At 41.5% G+C, this 18,159-nt stretch overlaps 1 protein-coding gene across 1 annotated transcript in view; it reads left to right on the plus strand.

Moving 5' to 3' along the window:
* SORCS1 (sortilin related VPS10 domain containing receptor 1) overlaps positions 1-18,159 on the plus strand; it is a 312,358-nt gene that overhangs the window by 228,015 nt on the left and 66,184 nt on the right. Inside the window, 3 exon segments of the mRNA XM_050898837.1 lie at positions 7,621-7,739; positions 10,637-10,726; positions 15,836-16,015. Of these exon segments, the coding sequence (XP_050754794.1) occupies positions 7,621-7,739; positions 10,637-10,726; positions 15,836-16,015 (389 nt within the window).

Genomic DNA, 18,159 nt, shown 5'->3' on the forward strand with positions numbered 1-18,159 from the left:
GAGTCAGGAGGTCCCCAGTTCAGCTCATTGGCAATATAAGAAATGTGTTGCATTTTCAGTAAGTGCATGCTCTGTTTTGCCCATTGTTCCAGGGAGCATTGGTCTCTGGCAGAGGACTACGGTGGGTAGCTGGAAGCAGTAACCTTTGAACATATCACAGCATTTTTTGCCAGAAGACATTTGGTAGCCCTGCAGATCACAGGATTTTGAGACTGAGACAGGCTAAGAGCATGCACATGGTCCTTTACTCTAGTTACCATGACCAACTTGGTATATTCAGATCTCTTGGCTACTAGAGCCTTCTTCTAAGTACTAAATCAGTCTCCTTTTCGTGGACAAAGTAACCATGACCCTCCAATGGATGAACAAACCTTTCTCCTGTGGAATGAAGTAGGTGTGTCACTGCCACTGGGGTGATGGGGTGAAGTGGACTGAAGTGAGAAAGATACCTTTTTTCCTAGCTGAGGGTAATTTGCAAATAATTTTTCTTGGGTTTTTTTTTAATGTTCTTGCATTTACTTATTTATACTTTGTTTGGAATATCTCTTTTGTGAGTTAACCAAGTGTAAAAATTCAATAAAGGGATTAAAGTTGAGAAGGTAGACTTACCAAAACAAGGCAGGGAGAAAGAAGGAAAGAACGGGGAGTAGTGTGGAAACAACCACACAATCTATACAATAAAATAAAAGATTCTGAAGTGGAAATATAAGGGCTAAGCAAAACCTGCTGAACTCAGTACAAATAAGAAAAACCACCTCATTCTTGTACTGGTATCTTTTCCAGCAGAAGCTGAGTAGTACAACTGCAGCTTTAGGTGAGAAGAATTAGAAATGTCAGCGGAGTACAGTGTTAGCCCATCTCTCTGGCAGGGTTGTTTGAGAACATCTATCAGCAACAACCTTAGTATTGGGCTTTCCCTGCTAGAACACCAATAACTCTCTATCTCTGCTCCCTGATTATGGTCTGTCTGTGCATTTTATTTATTGTGTTTATATACATAATGTAAAAGGTTTACAAGGACCAAAATAGGAGTCTCTTAGCAGGCATAAATCAGTATAACTTCAGTGGCATGTTGATTTACATCTGCTGAGGATCTGGCTAGCGATGTTGTACCCGAGCGTGCATTCTCCCTACCTTTTTTTTCCTCGGGATCCAGAAAAATCTAGACTCCTTCTGAACACACTGTGTCTCATCAAACTTGAGTGCAGGTAGTGATGAACAAACTGAGTACAGACTGTGCAATTTAGTTGTATTGATGGAGACAGATTTGCAGGGCTAATCATTGCCATTTATGTGTTTAATCCTGTTGTGTAAATTTTGGAGAGCACTAGGCAAATTTTCATCTTGTCAAATGTGATGGTTTTGTTTATTTTTTAAAGGCTTCAGGCCCAATCCGAGGCAAGCTGGAACTGAGAGCACAGTGGTAAAACTGATTTTTCTGGTTGGAAGAAGTTCATATGAACCTTATCTCACATTTCCGTTTGTATACTGGGGTGTCCCTGGCATTCCACTTTGATTTTGTAACAGGATCAAAGGCAAGCCGGCAAAGTCCGCAGGAATTGTGAATTTCTTTTGCCTGGTTTCAGGTCAACACCCCAGTAAGACAATTAATCCCCTACAGTTCTTAACCACATGATAAGCTTCTTTTTGTTACATTCACCACCGTAGTCAGCGGGCAGAGTGACTGGTGGAGTTAAACCTAGGTTTGCTCAAACGCAGCTTGAAGTGCTTTCAGAAGGCGTATAGACTTGATGACATGTGGGTTTTAGGTTTTTAAAGAATACACAAGTCCTGAAAGATCCTTAATTAATGGGTTTATCTGATTTGAGCTAGGGAGGGTTATCCCAGTAAGGCCTGATTCAAGCTAATTGACAAGGGAGGTAATTTTCATTCAGGTGATGCCTACTGAGGAATCCAGACTGTTGGTGAGAATTAGAAAGATGGATTCCTACAAGGCATTTGGAGACTAACTGGGTACCCAGTGGCCCTCCAGAGAATGGCAAAGCTGACTCAGAGGCTGTCTAAGTGACAGTCTCTATAGATCCAAGTCAAGAAAACCAGCTGTTACATTTATGAGATATGCATTCACTTACGTACATAGGTGCCAACTGATTTTGAGTAAAGTTTTTAATTTACGTAATTATTTTTTTTTTTAAAGTGCGGGTGCAAGAAGCTAAGGAGTTTTCTAATGTGCTGGCAAAAATTTAGAGAGCTTGTGATATTAAAAAAGTACTTTTGTTTCCTTTGCTTTTCTGCTATCCTGATTTACACAGCAGCTTTTCTTACCAAAAGGTAATTTTGGTACTGCTGTGATTGCAAGTAAGACCAAAGCCTCACCTGGGGTCAGCAGGCATGTTCTTCTTGCTCATCAACAGGGACTGAGCATCTGGCCAATAGTATCTGAATCACAAAGTTGTGCTAGGACATTAATTTCTGTTTTCACAGACTATTGCTAGGAAGAATAAAATAATCACTGCTGTGGAAAAAATGAGTAGGCAACCTAGTCTGACAGTCTTTTGCTAGCATAGGTAGAGTGGTGAATTAATTCCCATAGTGCCCTAAACCTGTGCAGTGATTTTTTTCCTGATCGTGATTAGTATTTTTTCCTGATCGTGATTAGTATTTGTCCTGGAGAATGACATCTGTTAGTTTCTGTAATTATATCCTTATGCCAGAAATGGCAGAGGATATACTTCCCCATGTAAAGAAAGATTCCTGACTCTGACACGCAATGAAGAAAGAGTAGCAGCAGGATAAAAACAAGTTTGTGAGTAGTTTGTAAATGGGATGACTTCATTTCACTGATCTTCATTACTGGTTAATTGCTTTGCAGTTGCTAAGTCCTGGATGGTTGTGAATATATTCCCATATCATAAACGTTTCACAAATCAACATTCAGACCAGATGGAAATGGATAAAGAACAGTCATTTTGTGTGTTTCTCAAAAAAGGAGGAGAAAGATGAAAGTATGGGAGATCGTTTAATTAAATTGTGGAACTCATTGCCATGGGAGGTTGTGGATCCTGAAGGTGTACCTGGACTACCAAGGCACCTGGACAAATTCTAATAACTTTTTCTAGGCTTCTGTTATTAATCACTGTTGTAGAGGGGTTACAGGCCTGGGTCTTTCAGTGAGATATGTTACTACCATGTTCTTACGGTTCATTAGTTATGGGATGCCAGTCATCCTTCAAAAGCAGAAACTATCCCTAATGTCTAAGCTGCTCAGTAATGAACTAGGATACTCCATAGTAAATCTGGAAGACAAACAAGTCATAGACTACGTGGATGCTCTTTGCATAAACTCCTGATTTGTCCTTGGTGGGTTTATTTGTAGAGAGAAGGACACATTCCTCAATGAATTAAAGACAAGAAAAATGAAAATGATACATTTGCAGTGAGTACAGTGAATATTTTCTCTGACTCTCCTTGTGATCAAATCAGGTTTTTGAAAGATATACATGCAAGCTTAGACTAGAAAGCAGTGGGTATTAGGGTTTGGTATGTCATCCAAAATAACACTCAGCAACAAAGTATCCTGAAGAAAGTCCTACTCTGCTTTAGGAAGGGATTTGAAACTCTCCTGTGTAATTTTGCAGAGGCTCACCAACCTCCAGTAACCACCAACGACCTTTCATCTCAACCAACTGAGCCAAGAAATGTCTCTGGGACAGGCTGGATGCCTTTCCCTTGAGAACATATTAGCATGGAGCTTGAGCTAAACAGAAAAGACTAAAATATTTCATGGCACAGGGTCCCCCTGGCTCTTAACTTTTGCTATGTGTTAGCATTTGCAATTCTCTTTCACCACTGAAACAGATTAATTTTGTCAGAGGTTTCCCTTACAAGATGTCTCCTCCATTCTTGTGTTCTGTGACTTTTCTTGCTTCCTCTTTAGAAATAGCTGCCGTTCCCTAAGAATCCTACTCTAGGTGTCTAAACCTGTCAAAATCAAAGTGTCTGGGGGTGTAAGAGCTGGGAGTTGCTATGTTCTTCTCTCCAGGCACAGCATGACTGTTGTTGTATATTAAAAACACAGCTGTTGTTGAAGGTGAGGGTTCTGGAAATAAAAAGCATAATGTCCTAATTACCTATGGCAGGGAAAACATCTGTGCAGGAAAACTAATGAAATTAATTCCAGAGCTTAGCAACTGAATACATTAATTAACATTAATTAATGCTAAATTACAAAGCTCTGCCAATGGAATGACATAAAATGTCCATGAGAATCAAATGCCGAAACAAAATCCATGAGTTAATGTGAGCACAGCAAAACTTCCCTTAGGAAAAAAGAGGCATCCAGGCACTGCAAGAAGCCTGCTTTTCCTTCTTTCTGTCTCCCATAGCAGAGGGAGCTTTTCTTGGTGTGCACATCTCAGGGTTTGGCTGTTTTGGAGATTAGCTTAAGCAATTTCAGTGCCCTGCCCTTTAATAGTTATTACTGGCATTTTAGAATTGAAGCCGCGGAGAATTGCACTGTAAAAGTTCACAGGAATTGCCTTAGTAAATCTTCATCAATGGTACAATCACTGCTGCACAGACTCCTGCGATCACAGCAGAAATAGACATAGTCCCCATTCCTCCATTAAAACAGGATCGAAAAAACTGCAGTCACTACTAATGGATGTCAGCCTGGCCGGCTCTTTAAAATCTCTTGTGGAGGAGATTCCTTAATCTTCTTTGCTGGCTGGTCCCAGCAGCACCCGTCCTGTTACCTCCCTGTGCTCTCAGGATAGATAACCCGTTTGCATGGGAAGTAAGATGGCACTGCAGTCTCCTCTTAGTGTCTCCCAGCTAGCCAGTGTGCCTGTGGAAGTAAACGGAAACAGAGTTGTTGCAGAAAAAAAAGGAAACAAGGTGGGAAACAGAGGTCTGATCCTATATAGCTCTGTGCTGGCTGATTCGATCCCATGTATGAAAAGCCACCCTGTCTTGCCAACAGCTCAGGGGGCAGTGGGGCCAGCCATTTCAACTGATGCTGCTTTGTTTAAGCTCAGGATTGCCAGGCATTTCACTCAGGAACCTTCCTGAGACAGAATGAGACCCCACCTGGAGTACTGTGTCCAGCTCTGGAGCCCTCAGCACAGGAAAGATGTGGACCTGTTGGAGCAGGTCCAGAGGAGGGCCGCAAAAATGACCAGAGGGATGGAACACCTCTCCTATGAAGAAAGGCTGAGAGAGTTGGAGTTGTTCAGCCTGGAGAAGAGAAGGCTCCAGGGAGACCTTATTGCGGCCTTTCAGTACTTAAAGGGGGCTTATAAGACAGATGGGGACAGACTTTTCAGCAGGGCCTGTTGTGATAGGACAAGGGGTAATGGTTTTAAACTAAAAGAAGGTAGATTTAGACTAGATATAAGGAGGAAATTTTTTACAATGAGGGTGCTGAAACACTGGAACAGGTTGCCCAGAGAGGTGGTAGATGCCCCATCCCTGGAAACATTCAAGGTCTGACTGGACGGGGCTCTGAGCAACCTGATCTAGTCGAAGATGTCCCCGCTCACTGCAGGGGGATTGGACTAGATGACCTTTAAAGGTCCCTTCCAACCCAAACAATTCTATGATTCTATGAATGTGGGGGCAGGTGTGGGGGGCTGTCCTTCATGGTATAACGGGTTGAATTAAACAGGAGTGGGAATTGGTTGTGTTGCAGGTGAAGAGATGCATGCCCATTCTCCGTCTTATGACAAGGAAGGGACATGCTGCACCACACAGTAGTACTGGGTGGTAGAAGAGGCTCTGGCCCCCTTGTCCCCCTCCTTCCTGGGAGCAGAGGGACAGAGGGCTGAACAGCTCTGACAGGGAACTTTCCTGAACTCACTGGAATGAGCAGGCTGGGAGTTACGTCTTTCCCTGCCCTCTCGTGGCTAATGTGGAAAAAATCATGTCCCTCTGAAGGGAAATGCATTTCAATCATGCTGTCTGTACTGTATTAATTAATGTTTTGCAGTGAGCTGCGAAAGCATAAAATGTTATAAACTGCAGTGACTAATAATACTTAGCACTTTATATATTCCAAGAATTCTGCAAATGCCAGGGTAAAATCATCCTTCATCAAACTTTCCTGAAGGTTCGTTACCCTGCATGTCTGTTTCAAGCAGAAGTCAACAGCCCTTAGAAGCAAGGAAAGAAATGTCAAATGATAGATTTTAATTAAAACCAAGATTAAATATGAGATGGTAAAAATCCAGCCATTTCTATTTCAGTGTAAAATGCTACTTCTCTGATCAGAAAGTGGTAATTATATCAAAGAAGGGGCTACGCTTCTCCAACAAGGAAAAAGATTAGAAGTAGTTCTAACATTAAATGCCATGTAGTGTTTCTGTCATATAAGTGCTAATGCTAAAATGCCAAAATCCTTCTTCCTGTAAATCAGCTTTGTCATTAAACAAAATGCAACTTCTTAATTGACCTGAAAGAGTCAAATTAAATACTGAGAATCTGGTTCTGTGTTCTAGGATAAATTACCACTATGAAGAAATTCAAATTGTTTTTCTTCAGGTGATGGATTATGAGATGAGCACCCTGCAGTGCTTCAGAATAGGAGATGAGGACATCCCATACAGTGACAGTGGAAGAGATAGCTTTAGGTCTGCATTTAGGCCATTTACTTTGAAACATACGACTGATTGAAACTGCTAAGGCCTCTAGTTTCAAGAGAGTGTGGAATGATTGCCCAGATCTGCCAGAGTGCATGTACCTACACTGTCAACAGAGAAGTAGGTAAAACCCCTGAACAGGAGGTGGTCTGAATTACTTTCCAAGGTGATCTGAATTACTCTGCAGAGTGTAAGTGCTGTAGGAAATACAGAGGTGTGCAGTGGAAGGGGTTCTCAGTGGTGACACTATGGGGCAGGTGTCCTCATACTTGTGTATGCTCTGGACCTTGGCCGTGTTCTGAATAAACTCAGCATGTGACCGTGGAGAAGCTGTCATGCTCTACAGCAAATCCCGCACCATCGGGATGACAGGGAAACTGTAGAGGCTCAGCACAGAGAGTATCTGTCCTGCAGCATAGACACAACTCTTCAGACCCATAGTTACTTTGGGAGTCACAGGACTTGGGCTGTTGCCTCTGTAAAGGGTCCTTCACAGCTCTGTTGTTCCCTCACTCGGTTCCTTGCTTTAAGCTTAAGCCTGGGTAGCATCCAAGTAAACTCAGCAGGGCAGGTAACAGTGCTGAATGATATGCCCTTGACGAGGTTTCTGCCAGACCTGAGCCACAAGCACTACGTTGTGCCACCTTTAAATGCTGCCTCTGGTCTACTTCCAGCATGGAACCACGAGAGTGGCATGGAGTAATCAGATCAGCTATGCTGGGCTCTTGGTATAAAGGAGCAATGTATAGCTCTGATATCTGATGTAGGGTGGAATGAAAGAAATAATGATGTGGGAGGCTGAGGCAGATGAAGAAGGAAGGAACTTAAAGGAAGAAAGTAATCAAGGGTGGATTTACAAGTGGTATAAGGGAAAGAAATGTTGTGCTGCGTTGAATGGATGGTGTCACTTAATGTCATGTGAGGCTGGGAAGCAGAAACGCTGCCTCAGCAAATAGGTTTGTGACAGTAGGAAGAATCTGTGCTTAGGATCTCAAGTGTTTTGGTTCTGTTCTTTTCCTTTCAGATGCCCAATACATCACCTGCAAGATGCAGAACTGCAGTGAAGCCACTCGCAGCAAACCCTTTCCAGGCTATATTGACCATAACTCCCTAATCGTCCAGGATGATTATGTCTTTGTTCAGGTGCAGAACACCCTCTTCTCTTATTTATTCTATTATTTTATATTATATTATTCTATATTATATTATTTTCTCTTCCATTCCTTTGCATGTGTGTGCATGTGTGTTAGCTCCCCACTAATCAGACAACACTGGATCCAAATAATAAAGGCACTGAGTGGATTGTAGCAGTTCATTACAATGCTAATAGTGTTCCTTTTACCTCTAGTATCTTGTCACTGTAGGGTCATAGAGTTCCTGCCTGGAGCATCCACCATACGTACTGGAGTCCTCTGTGCCACTCCCTGCAATCTCATCAGCACTCTAGGATTACTGCTGAAACCCCTCAGCTTGAAGTGGTGTCAGTCATCCGCTATTGCAAGGGAGTAGACCAAAGCTTTTTTGAGCATGAGAGGGAAATAGAAAAGGAGGGAGTGAGTCAGGGGAAGAACCAAAGAAGGAGTAATCAGGCTTTATTGTTATGCCTCAGTTGTGATTATAGTGAAAAGGCTGAAGATGAGATGTACTCAGCCAAGCTGTGTTCCAGGTGAGAGCTGGTGAATAGATCTGAACTACTGTGGGATTCATTAGGCTGCCACCAGTGTCCATTTAATAACAGCTGAAGAGGACAAAAATAACAACAGAATTGCAGGGAACATGGAGGTGAACTGGGAATCATTAGGACTAAACTGGTCTTCCAGACAGTTTATATTCTGCCATGCTTGGGTGTGAAGGAAAGAGAGAGGACTGATATTTTAAATTGGGTGAATTGATTGCTAATTACCTTCAGTTAATGAACTCAGTCATAAACACCAGTCTAAATCATCCACAAATAAATCTGGGACATATGTTCCAGAATAGCTTTTGTGCCTAGTGTGTCTGAGGCATAAATGAAATGTTTATGTGGTAAGGAAAACAGGGGCACGCATTACTGTTCAGCCATGCTCTCTCATTTCAGAATGACTGTGTGTTTGTGGCTCGAGTGACACAGGAGCTGGGGAATTTCTCTTCATATGTGAATTGATTCATTACTTCATCACTGATGCATTGGTTTTGCGCTCTTCAAGACTGTTAGTCTTCTCTGTTCTGACCTGATGTTATTACACACTGTAGAGAAGCCAACCCCTTTGCCTCATCTGAAGTCAATGCTGGGGAGATTGCCTACCTTTCTGGATAGCCCTTGTATTTTGATGCATTTCTCTTTCTGTCTATAAACTGTTGTATCGTGTTCCCAGTGCTGTGAAATTTCGACTTTGTTCCACCTCTGAGCTAGCTGCATGGTGTAAGGAGGAGCATGTGAGGAGAGGCAGCCTCTTACAATGTTCCCCTTAATGCCCAGTGGGACTTTGCACAATTTTATATATTCATGTTTGTAATGCAGTTTGAGAAGGTATCATGTAGTATTTGGATTTGGAAAGATCTCATTTTAATCCTTAAACTTCTTAGGATTCTTAAACAGAAATAAATATAACAGGTCAAAGAGATAGTACTTGTCAATCATTAATAATTGACACTTACAGGTATGAAATAATAATATTGTAATCCCTGGAAACAACCTCTGCTTTGTTCGAAGTAGTCAGTGAATTCACTGTTGGCTGGTAATTTAAAATGGGATTCTTCAAGTGGTTACATATGTATCTGGAGGTATCTGGCTGGCAAGGAACAACTAAATAACACAGCGTGGCTGATGCTGGACCCTGCCTTATCCCAGGCACTGTTCTTGAGACAATGAATAGCCCTATACCAGACAGTAAAGGCTTGGAAGAACAGATGAACACCTTGAGCACCCTGCCCTAGCCCATCCCTACCTTCCTTGATCTCCATCTAGCTTTTCTGCAACCAAGGCATTTGGAATGAGAATTAGTAGGCGCAAAAGCACGAGGATAAGGGAATGTGGGTTTATTTCTCCCACTACACTGTGTTTTATTTACAAACGCACACTCTCTCATAAACAATGCTTCTGGCCTTCCTTCCACTAACTTTTGCCCAATTCCCTTAAAAAAGAATTGGTGAAGAGCTTTAGAATAAGAAGTAGTTCTTATTTTACTTAATCTGGTATGAACCTAGCCTCTGTATATCTTAGATTTTAAACTACTGCAGTGTATTTTAAAACACTTGCTGCTAAAGAAAAGTCTTGATAAGCCCAGATATCAGGCAATTAAAACAAAGTTCTGCATGGAGAATCCCTTGGAATATTTGTTCTTCAGTATCTTTCATCCAAGGATTTCAAAGTACTTTACAAACATTGATTATACTTCAGCAGCACTGGAAGCCAGATAACATTGACAGCTTTTTTTCTTTCTACTTTTTCCCCCTTTAATAGGTGGTAAGAAATGAAACCTCACATTCCTTTAACCCAGCATTTTCGAGGTCTTGCCATCAGTATTTAGGCACTTAAATAAATGGTCAGATTCACAGAAATACCAAATCAACTGAGCTTTTCCTGCCTTCAGGAGCTGTGAATGCTTAGTTGATCTCATAACAGATACATATAATGGTTTGTACAGGGCCACATAGAAACCAAAGCTGGAGGCAGAAACAGAAATCAAGCGTCATGTAGCCTACATGGCAGCTCTGCAGATAGCGAAGAACAGACTGTTTTGTGGTAAGGCAGAGGAGAGCTGTGGTATCAGCAGGTGACATAATGGCCCAAGAGAAGCCACGACTTCACTTTCCCCAGACTTTCACCTGAAATTCTGGCCTTTGTCTCTTTTTGCAGAAAATGGGATTCTTCTTGCTTTCTTTTTCAGCCACTGTCAGTTGGATCAATGTTTATTCATCAACTGCAATATTGCTGCAGTTTTCAGCCATTACCACCAACACTGTGGTATTTCCCTTGACAGCTTTTGCTTGATATTTTCCCTGATAATAAAAAAATATTTTAAAAAATCCTGATGATAACTTTCCTGCTTCTCTCATAGTTGACATCAGGAGGAAGACCACATTATTACGTTTCTTATAGGAGGAACGCATTTGCACAGATGAAGCTGCCAAAGTACTCCTTGCCCAAGGTAGGTTGCTGTTGCTGGAATGCCCATATGAACCTACAGATATTTGGTTGTACAGAAATTCTTGAATCCAACACGAGTAACTACAAGATGACATGCAATGAGTGAAAACATCATTCTTCTTTAGCAGAACATTTGCAAGCAAGAAAGGACTGAAAACAAAGTCAGCACTTCGGCTAGTCAAGGACATCAGCATGAAATGTAGACAGATACCACAGCCCATGTCAATTACCATTTCTTTATGGTTAGTTTAATAAGTTTTGGAGGGGACCCTCTTTTCTTTTTTTTTTTTTTCTTTTTTTTGGTCTTAAAATGCCCTTCTCCTGTCCGTATCCTGTGTGAGCTGCTTTTTGTGCTGTGCCTCATTAGCAGATTTTAATGGGAACCAAGCAAAGAGATGTCTTTGTGTGTCTGCTCCATATCTTCTCTAATTAAGAACAATGGTGAATTAGCGTTGGAGCTTGAAAGGCTATTGCTGCCTTCTGGAGCTGAATTTTTTAAAAGACCTATATAAAATGTTAGCTCCATTTTGAATAAATCACCATTTTGTAGCTGGGCTCCTAATGGCTTCTTAACAAAGACAGAGGATTTTTTTTTTTTTTTTTGAGGCCTTTTCATTCTTGATATAATCTGGCTTAAATGAAATTTAAGCTCGAAGGTAGCAAATGTTCTTGTGGATTCTGTGTGAGGTCTAACATCTGGAGACAAATACATTCCCAGAAATTAAGCAAGGATTGTCAAAAGGAAAAAAAGTGCAAGATCAACCTGTTCTTAGAAGTTGAAAGTGCACCAGATTTTGCAGGTGGAAGTATTAAAAGGGATAATTTGGCTAATATCACAACTGGCTGTCTTTGATTCCTCAACCCAACTGACCTGTTTATAGTGGATTGACTGGGTGACCTTCATATAACCAGACTGCAGCTCAAACCCAGGCCTTCAATGCCATACCTTACCTGCTCTGCTGTTTTACCCTTTACTCCTATTTACATCACCTGAAAACCCAGCTTACAGGACATTGAGGACCCTACCAGAAGCCATGATATCTTCTTGGCTCTGACACAGGAGACCTGTGGTCTACCCCAAAATCTTCAGTCATGTTTAAAGATAGGTTGGTTTGAAACTTCCTGTCCAAGCAGGAAGGAATTACTCTGTCAATTCAGATCAAATTTAAACAGGTGTTACTTGAAGCAGCCCTTAGCAAAGGAGTTGCATTTTTAGCATAGTTATTGTAACACCCAAATCAAAATCATCATTTACAGCTGATTCAGACCATCTATAGAGAGACTGCTTGCTTTGAACCGGTTGTCTCCTTTAACCCACGCTTATTTTTCCAACTGTCCAGCTTCTCAAAGAGATCTCTGGAGAGCCAGGGAAAATTCACTACAATTAAATTGCAATGTGTTCTCAGAGAATAGGAATTGGAGCAATACATTTGTGTTATTTGACCCAAAGAAAAAGGTAGATATTTAAGGAGATAAGATGCTTTGTCACAATCTCGGAATATCTTCAAAGACAGAAGAGCTACATTTGGCTTGGAAGGAGCTACAGTGGAGATGTGGCTGTCTAGGAGGCTGCTATCAAAGCAGGATAGCTCCTTTTATTAAAAATGCACAAAGCGTTATACTATTCAAGGAATTGAAACAAACAGCTTCTTTTATGCCTAAATTCTCTTTTATCTCCTTCAGCTAAGAAAGAGGGGCCAAATATGGTAAACAGTACTAAGTGACTTCTGGAATTGAAGATGGAAATATCAAGCTTTTTGTCTTTGCATGTCACTCTTCTTAAACTGGAGGGGTATGACGGCAGGCAGCTTTGGCAGGTGATACTGCTGCTCAGGCAGGAATGGCCTACAGCAAATCAAAACTAAAATATTCTTCTTGTTGGCATTGTTAGCCTGGTAGCTGGTTTGATTAAAAGCCTAAATGGACTTGAAACTCTCTCCCATACAAGAAGATGCCTGCAAATGCACATACAGGTTGTGTTAACCCTGTAAATAGTCTTTATTGAGACCTGTTAATTTCTGCGGTGACGTTGATCTGTGGGTTGGTACTGCCTACTCTGTACCACAGCACCACAGTGTGGGCTCTGTCACAGACTCTGTAATGTCACTCATGATAATCACTTTAAATGTACACACAAGGTACATTCACTCCATTTTAGACCAATGCACTGGGCAGACATCTGTGAATACTGAAGCAAGCCAAGCAATTTCTCTTTTAAAAAGACCTGTCCTTAACTGGTGCTGGGCTGAATACTGATGGGATGGGTGCGTGTGGTACCTCTGTTTTAAATTCATCACCTTCTTTCAACCTCAGGCTGCACATCCTGATGGAAGAAGCAATAACCACAGAAAAATTCTTAAATACAGACCTTAAAAAGAGCTGACAGTCCCAGTAATTGACAGGATAAAACAGGCATTACACATCCCTGCTATTTAACTTGCCAGGAAGAAAAGTTCCCTGACCAAGTGCAAAAAGGGCAATTGAAGCATGTTTAGTAATTCAGAAAGCCTTGGCCTTTAGTCATTTGAGTAGACACCTAATCAAACCCATGCACAGCATCGTGTTCTTACTTTTGTCTTTGGAAAGGCAAGAGGGACAGATAGTAGAACTGCATGTTAATGTACTTCCACTATGTGCTGGAACAGAGAGAGGAAAGCTCAGGCTCTCAGTAGGCAGATGCATGGGGAGCCCCTAAAGATGACGATGACTGTTTGAGAAAGGTGCCTTGCTTCACTTTCCTGTCCTCTTCCCTTTCTGTAGAGAGGTGAAATGAACATCTGTTGCAGTAGTGGAAGATGCACTGAAGCTCTTGCTCCATATCAAGATGAAGGCTGTCTTTTTGTATTATTCCTCCCCCTAAAAAGCAACCCCCACTCTGAAAAAAAAAAAAAAATAGAAGTGAATATGATATGCTGATTAGTTTTAATTTTCCCAATGTGGAAATAAAAAAAATTCCTGATGTTGGTCAAAGACCTGTTTGATGCCCATATACTGATTCTTTCTATCAAAGCTTTGCATTGTTACTGCATCTATTAGACAAGGCCATATTAAGAGGAAAAGTTAATTGATCCCCAAAGGCAAACAGTTGGAACGCTATCTTTTTTGACTTTCTGCACTATGTGTATTATGCCAATTCTGTCTCAATCTTTGCTTCTCCAGGCTTAAATTCTTTCAGCCTTACTGGGAGCTTCTTTAGACTTGCGTCTTACAGCATGATCTGATCAAAACTCAGGAAGCATCTAGTGAATAAATTAACTTTATTTGCTTCTTAAGCATTGATGAAATTGCCTTTAGTTTTTCCTGATGTTCATCAAAATATCTTTTTAGCTCTCTCCCCTAGTTATTACAAAACTATTGATTAAAATGGTAAGTTAATGAAACTGTACATTCACCAGACAAAACAAGTTTTACTTATAATCTCTGTCTGTGTTTAAATAGAGAGGTCTGTCCATGCGTATATGCACATATGCAAAAGTTTAAACTTGAGATTAGAGCTGTGCTAGCCAATGTTGCTTGAAGCACATTGGGAACACCTACTCATGTAGATCTACCAGCAGATTGACTAGGGTGACAGTCTGAAATAAGGAGCCTCTGACAAACAGCTGCGGCAGTAACTTCTACTGGCACAGCTGGAGCTAAGAGAGGATATCTATTGACAACCACAATTAGTAGAAGGCAGTGAGACTTCTATTGCCTTTCCTGTTGCCTCAGGATTTAAGCCAATCTGTTCCTCCACAAAACCAGCCCATCTTCTGGGATACATTTTTCTCCAGTGCAAAGAAGCAAGTAAATCAAGTGAATATTCATCCACTCCATATTCAGATCTGGATCTGGATGAACAAACAACTGTTCTGAATCTTAACTTCATGGTGAATCCACTTTCAAATTTATAGATCAGATTTCTTCATTATATTATTTTTTATCTTTACATTACAAGGCTCCATCTGGAAGTATTAATTCCCCCTACAAAACCACAAGAAAGTGAATTGTCAAAGACTATTATCAATGGAAGGAAGAAGTAGCATCAGCTTCCAAAGAGTATATTTTCTGATAAAGTTCCCAGTTTTGCATATAGAAAGCCCTGGCTGAGACTCATGGAAGCAGAATAACTTTGGGATATCTGCCCAAAACAGACAGAACAGCTGAATCTTCTGGGAATCACCTGGTACTAAGAAATCTGCATTTCTTTTCCTACCTCCACAGAATTTTATGGCACCAAAGAACTCAGGGTGCCTGTGCTGGGCAGATAGAGCCTGGGAATTTCATTATAACAATCTCTCTCAGTGGCTTTTGCCACTGGGTAATAATTTCTCCAGGCATTGAAAGAGGGAATCAGGTTGAATAGTTTCTGGTTTTCCTTTAATTATGCAATCTTTTCATTGCTTCCTGCCTGCTGTAACACACAGAACAAACAGAGTAAACCAAAACCTCACTCATAACACTAGTGATCTAACTACAGTTCTGCTCTTTACATCTAGTGAGGATTAGGGTTGTCTTTCTCTTATATTTCTTGGGGAGGTGTTTAGCACAGTGGTCCAGGGCCTTGGCTTCTAGTCGACACTGTCATTAGAAATAATAAATAACAGCAGCACTGGCTGCAGACATTAACCCATTAGATCCTCCTTGTATCAGTTCCCAAGCATACTTGGTTTCTGAGTGCTAGGCAAGAAGCAGAAGTTTCAGATGCTGCTTTTCTTCTTTTAAAAAACCCCCACATTTTTAATATCTGTGATTCCACAATCACAAGTGGAATCACTCAGGTGCCAACCCCCCCCCCCAAATAAACAACCCCCTCTCCCCCCAAACAAAGTATTCATTAAAATGAAAGTGTTGGTGTGGGGGGGGGAAAGTTCTGCTGTATAACACTGTAGGGCCAATGTAAATGTTCAATTAACACCTCATCAGTTAATTACTGCTCTGAAAATTGGCAGAAGAGAGCTGGTGTAAAATATTCCTGGATGGAATTATCCACTTACAGGAGTGTTGTCTACAGTTTCCGATTAAACTCCAGCCTAAATATATCCCTTGCTCCTCCGCAGTTACTTTGGTGCCCTTGGAAATGACAGAGCAGAGCTCCATCTTGTAACCTTCCTCTCTTTTCTTTCCCCAGGACATGCATGTTATCAGCACAGATGAGAATCAGGTGTTTGCAGCTGTACAAGAGTGGAACCAGAACGACACGTACAATCTGTACATCTCCGACACCCGAGGGGTGTACTTCACCCTGGCCTTGGAAAATGTCAAGAGTAGTCAAGGGCTGGAGGGGAATGTGATGATTGACCTCTATGAGGTATGTCATGACTCCAAACATCTCACTCCTATCTCAGGAGCTCATATGATGCCAGTACTGTTTCTTTCTTGCACATCAGTCTCGTAATATGCATGTGAACAGCAGAGCCAAAAAGTGACTAAACGCATAGTTTTACCCTCCTTTTACTTAAGGGCCTCAGTGCAATCAGCTGAGTTTCAAGGCCAGGTTTTACACAGGTGTTGAATTTAGGCCCAGCCTAATATTATGAACAGATTCACTGCTGTACGCTCCTGTAGCTTCTCTCATGGCTCTTTCATGCATAGGAAGATATGCATTGGAAGATGTAGTGGAATAGTTCATTCAGTCCCTAAGAGGAACTCTTTAAGTTTCTCAGCCAAAATCCTGCTGACCCCATTGGTCCAGCCTATAGCTCTGAAAGCTCCCAACACTCTGAATAGCATCATTCTCCAATTTTTGTTGCATTTCTGACAGCCTAATCTCTTGTTTTAGAAGTAAGGAGAGACAGCAGTTTTCAGCGGTCTTTGTCACCTTCCTCAGCTTGGACTATTCTGGGAACTGAAGTGATTTTAGAGATGCCCTCTTGGGCTATCCCATGAGCATGGAAACTCTCCTACCTCATTTTAATGTCCCTTTTACCCCTGAGCCTTTTTCTGACAAGCACATTCTGCCTAAGCTCATCTGTAAAAAGGCCAATTTACATTGTCTTCTATGACAACTGATCCTAAGAATAGGACTTTTAATGTGCCCTTTTGCTTCTCTTGCTCTGCTGCCTGTTTTACTTCTGGAGACAGCACTCAGTTAAGTAGAAATTCAGTCCTCAGCTGCTGTTTTGAGGGTCAGCTTCTCTTTTCAGGTCTCCTCCAGGGGATTTTCTGACCATTTAGAATAAAGGCCATGAACTAGATCTGAGTTCCTTTGAAAATGAAGATGCTTCCTGTATTTCCCCATCACCATCTGAATATTAGCTCTGCTATGTAGTTTGCCTTCAGCTGCCCTTTACTTGGAAACCACCTTGAATTGTCCAAACAGAGAGCCCGAGTGTTGTACAGAAATGCAGATGAACTGTAGGAGGATAGGCACTGGCATTTCAATCATTTGGAGATTTTTACTATTAATCTCTCTGCAGCACTGGCAGCCCATGGAAAAACTGTTGCCTCTTATTACTGTCAGCTCGAGAAGCAGTTTCAATGCATTATGTAAAAGTGTCCTACATCCCAGGGGGAAAGAAAAGCCTTTGTTTTGTTTTATTAGGCTGACACCACACAGTAACCTGGATTGAAATTGATGGAATCAGACTTGTAGCGTCATATCTGCTGATTATCTAGATAGAAAGAATATTGGCTGACACTGAACCTGGCACAAACCTTCCTTTCAATTTGATGTTCTAGCTGGAAGGGAACAGAAAGCCATCCAGCATGATTCTCCCAGTAGAGTTGTTGCAAATGATGAATGCTCTAGGGGTAAATGGAGATGAAGACGAGAGAAGAAAAAAATCCATAGATAATTTAAAAGGAAGTGGAGAGATTGCAAAATGAGTCCTTCTGTGGTGACAGCGGTATATTTGGAAAAGCAAGATTATTTGAGAAGGTGCAAGAGAAAGACCTGTTTAATGTGCACGTGTCTGTATGCATGTTTGTCAGGTGTTAGAAGTAAGTTCTTCTGGTTGCACTGTAGTGAATGTGTTTGTGTGTGTAGATTCCTAAACTGATTCTACATCAAGGATAAATCTGCTCAGTGCTGCTCAACTGGGAATTGCATTGGACATGAAGAGAAAACAGAAGTTCTTTCATGGTGCCTCATCATGTTCTCTCTTCTCTTCTGCTGTAAGTCATCAGGAGCCCTTCACTCGGAGGTTGTTATTTCAGTGTGTGGGCTCTTCTGCTGCTGGACCTTGTAGAGGATGAGGACATCACTCCTAGAGGGACACTATTCCCCCTTCTGCATGTTGGACAGAGCAGGGTATGAGAATAGCTCTTATCTACACCACCTTCCAGTGCCGCTTCATCAGAAGCACACTGGACTCGGCTTTCAGTGGGTCTGTAGTCACAAAAGGGCTGTCCTAGAGACCATATCCTAGAGCAAGGGAAGAGCAAGAGGCACTGGCCATTGTGTCTGAGTGCCCTTTCTAGTTCCTGCACCTCTCCAATGATGTGGTATGGCTC

This window comes from Gymnogyps californianus, chromosome 6 (genome assembly GCF_018139145.2).
Source record: "Gymnogyps californianus isolate 813 chromosome 6, ASM1813914v2, whole genome shotgun sequence".
Taxonomy (NCBI): domain Eukaryota; kingdom Metazoa; phylum Chordata; class Aves; order Accipitriformes; family Cathartidae; genus Gymnogyps; species Gymnogyps californianus.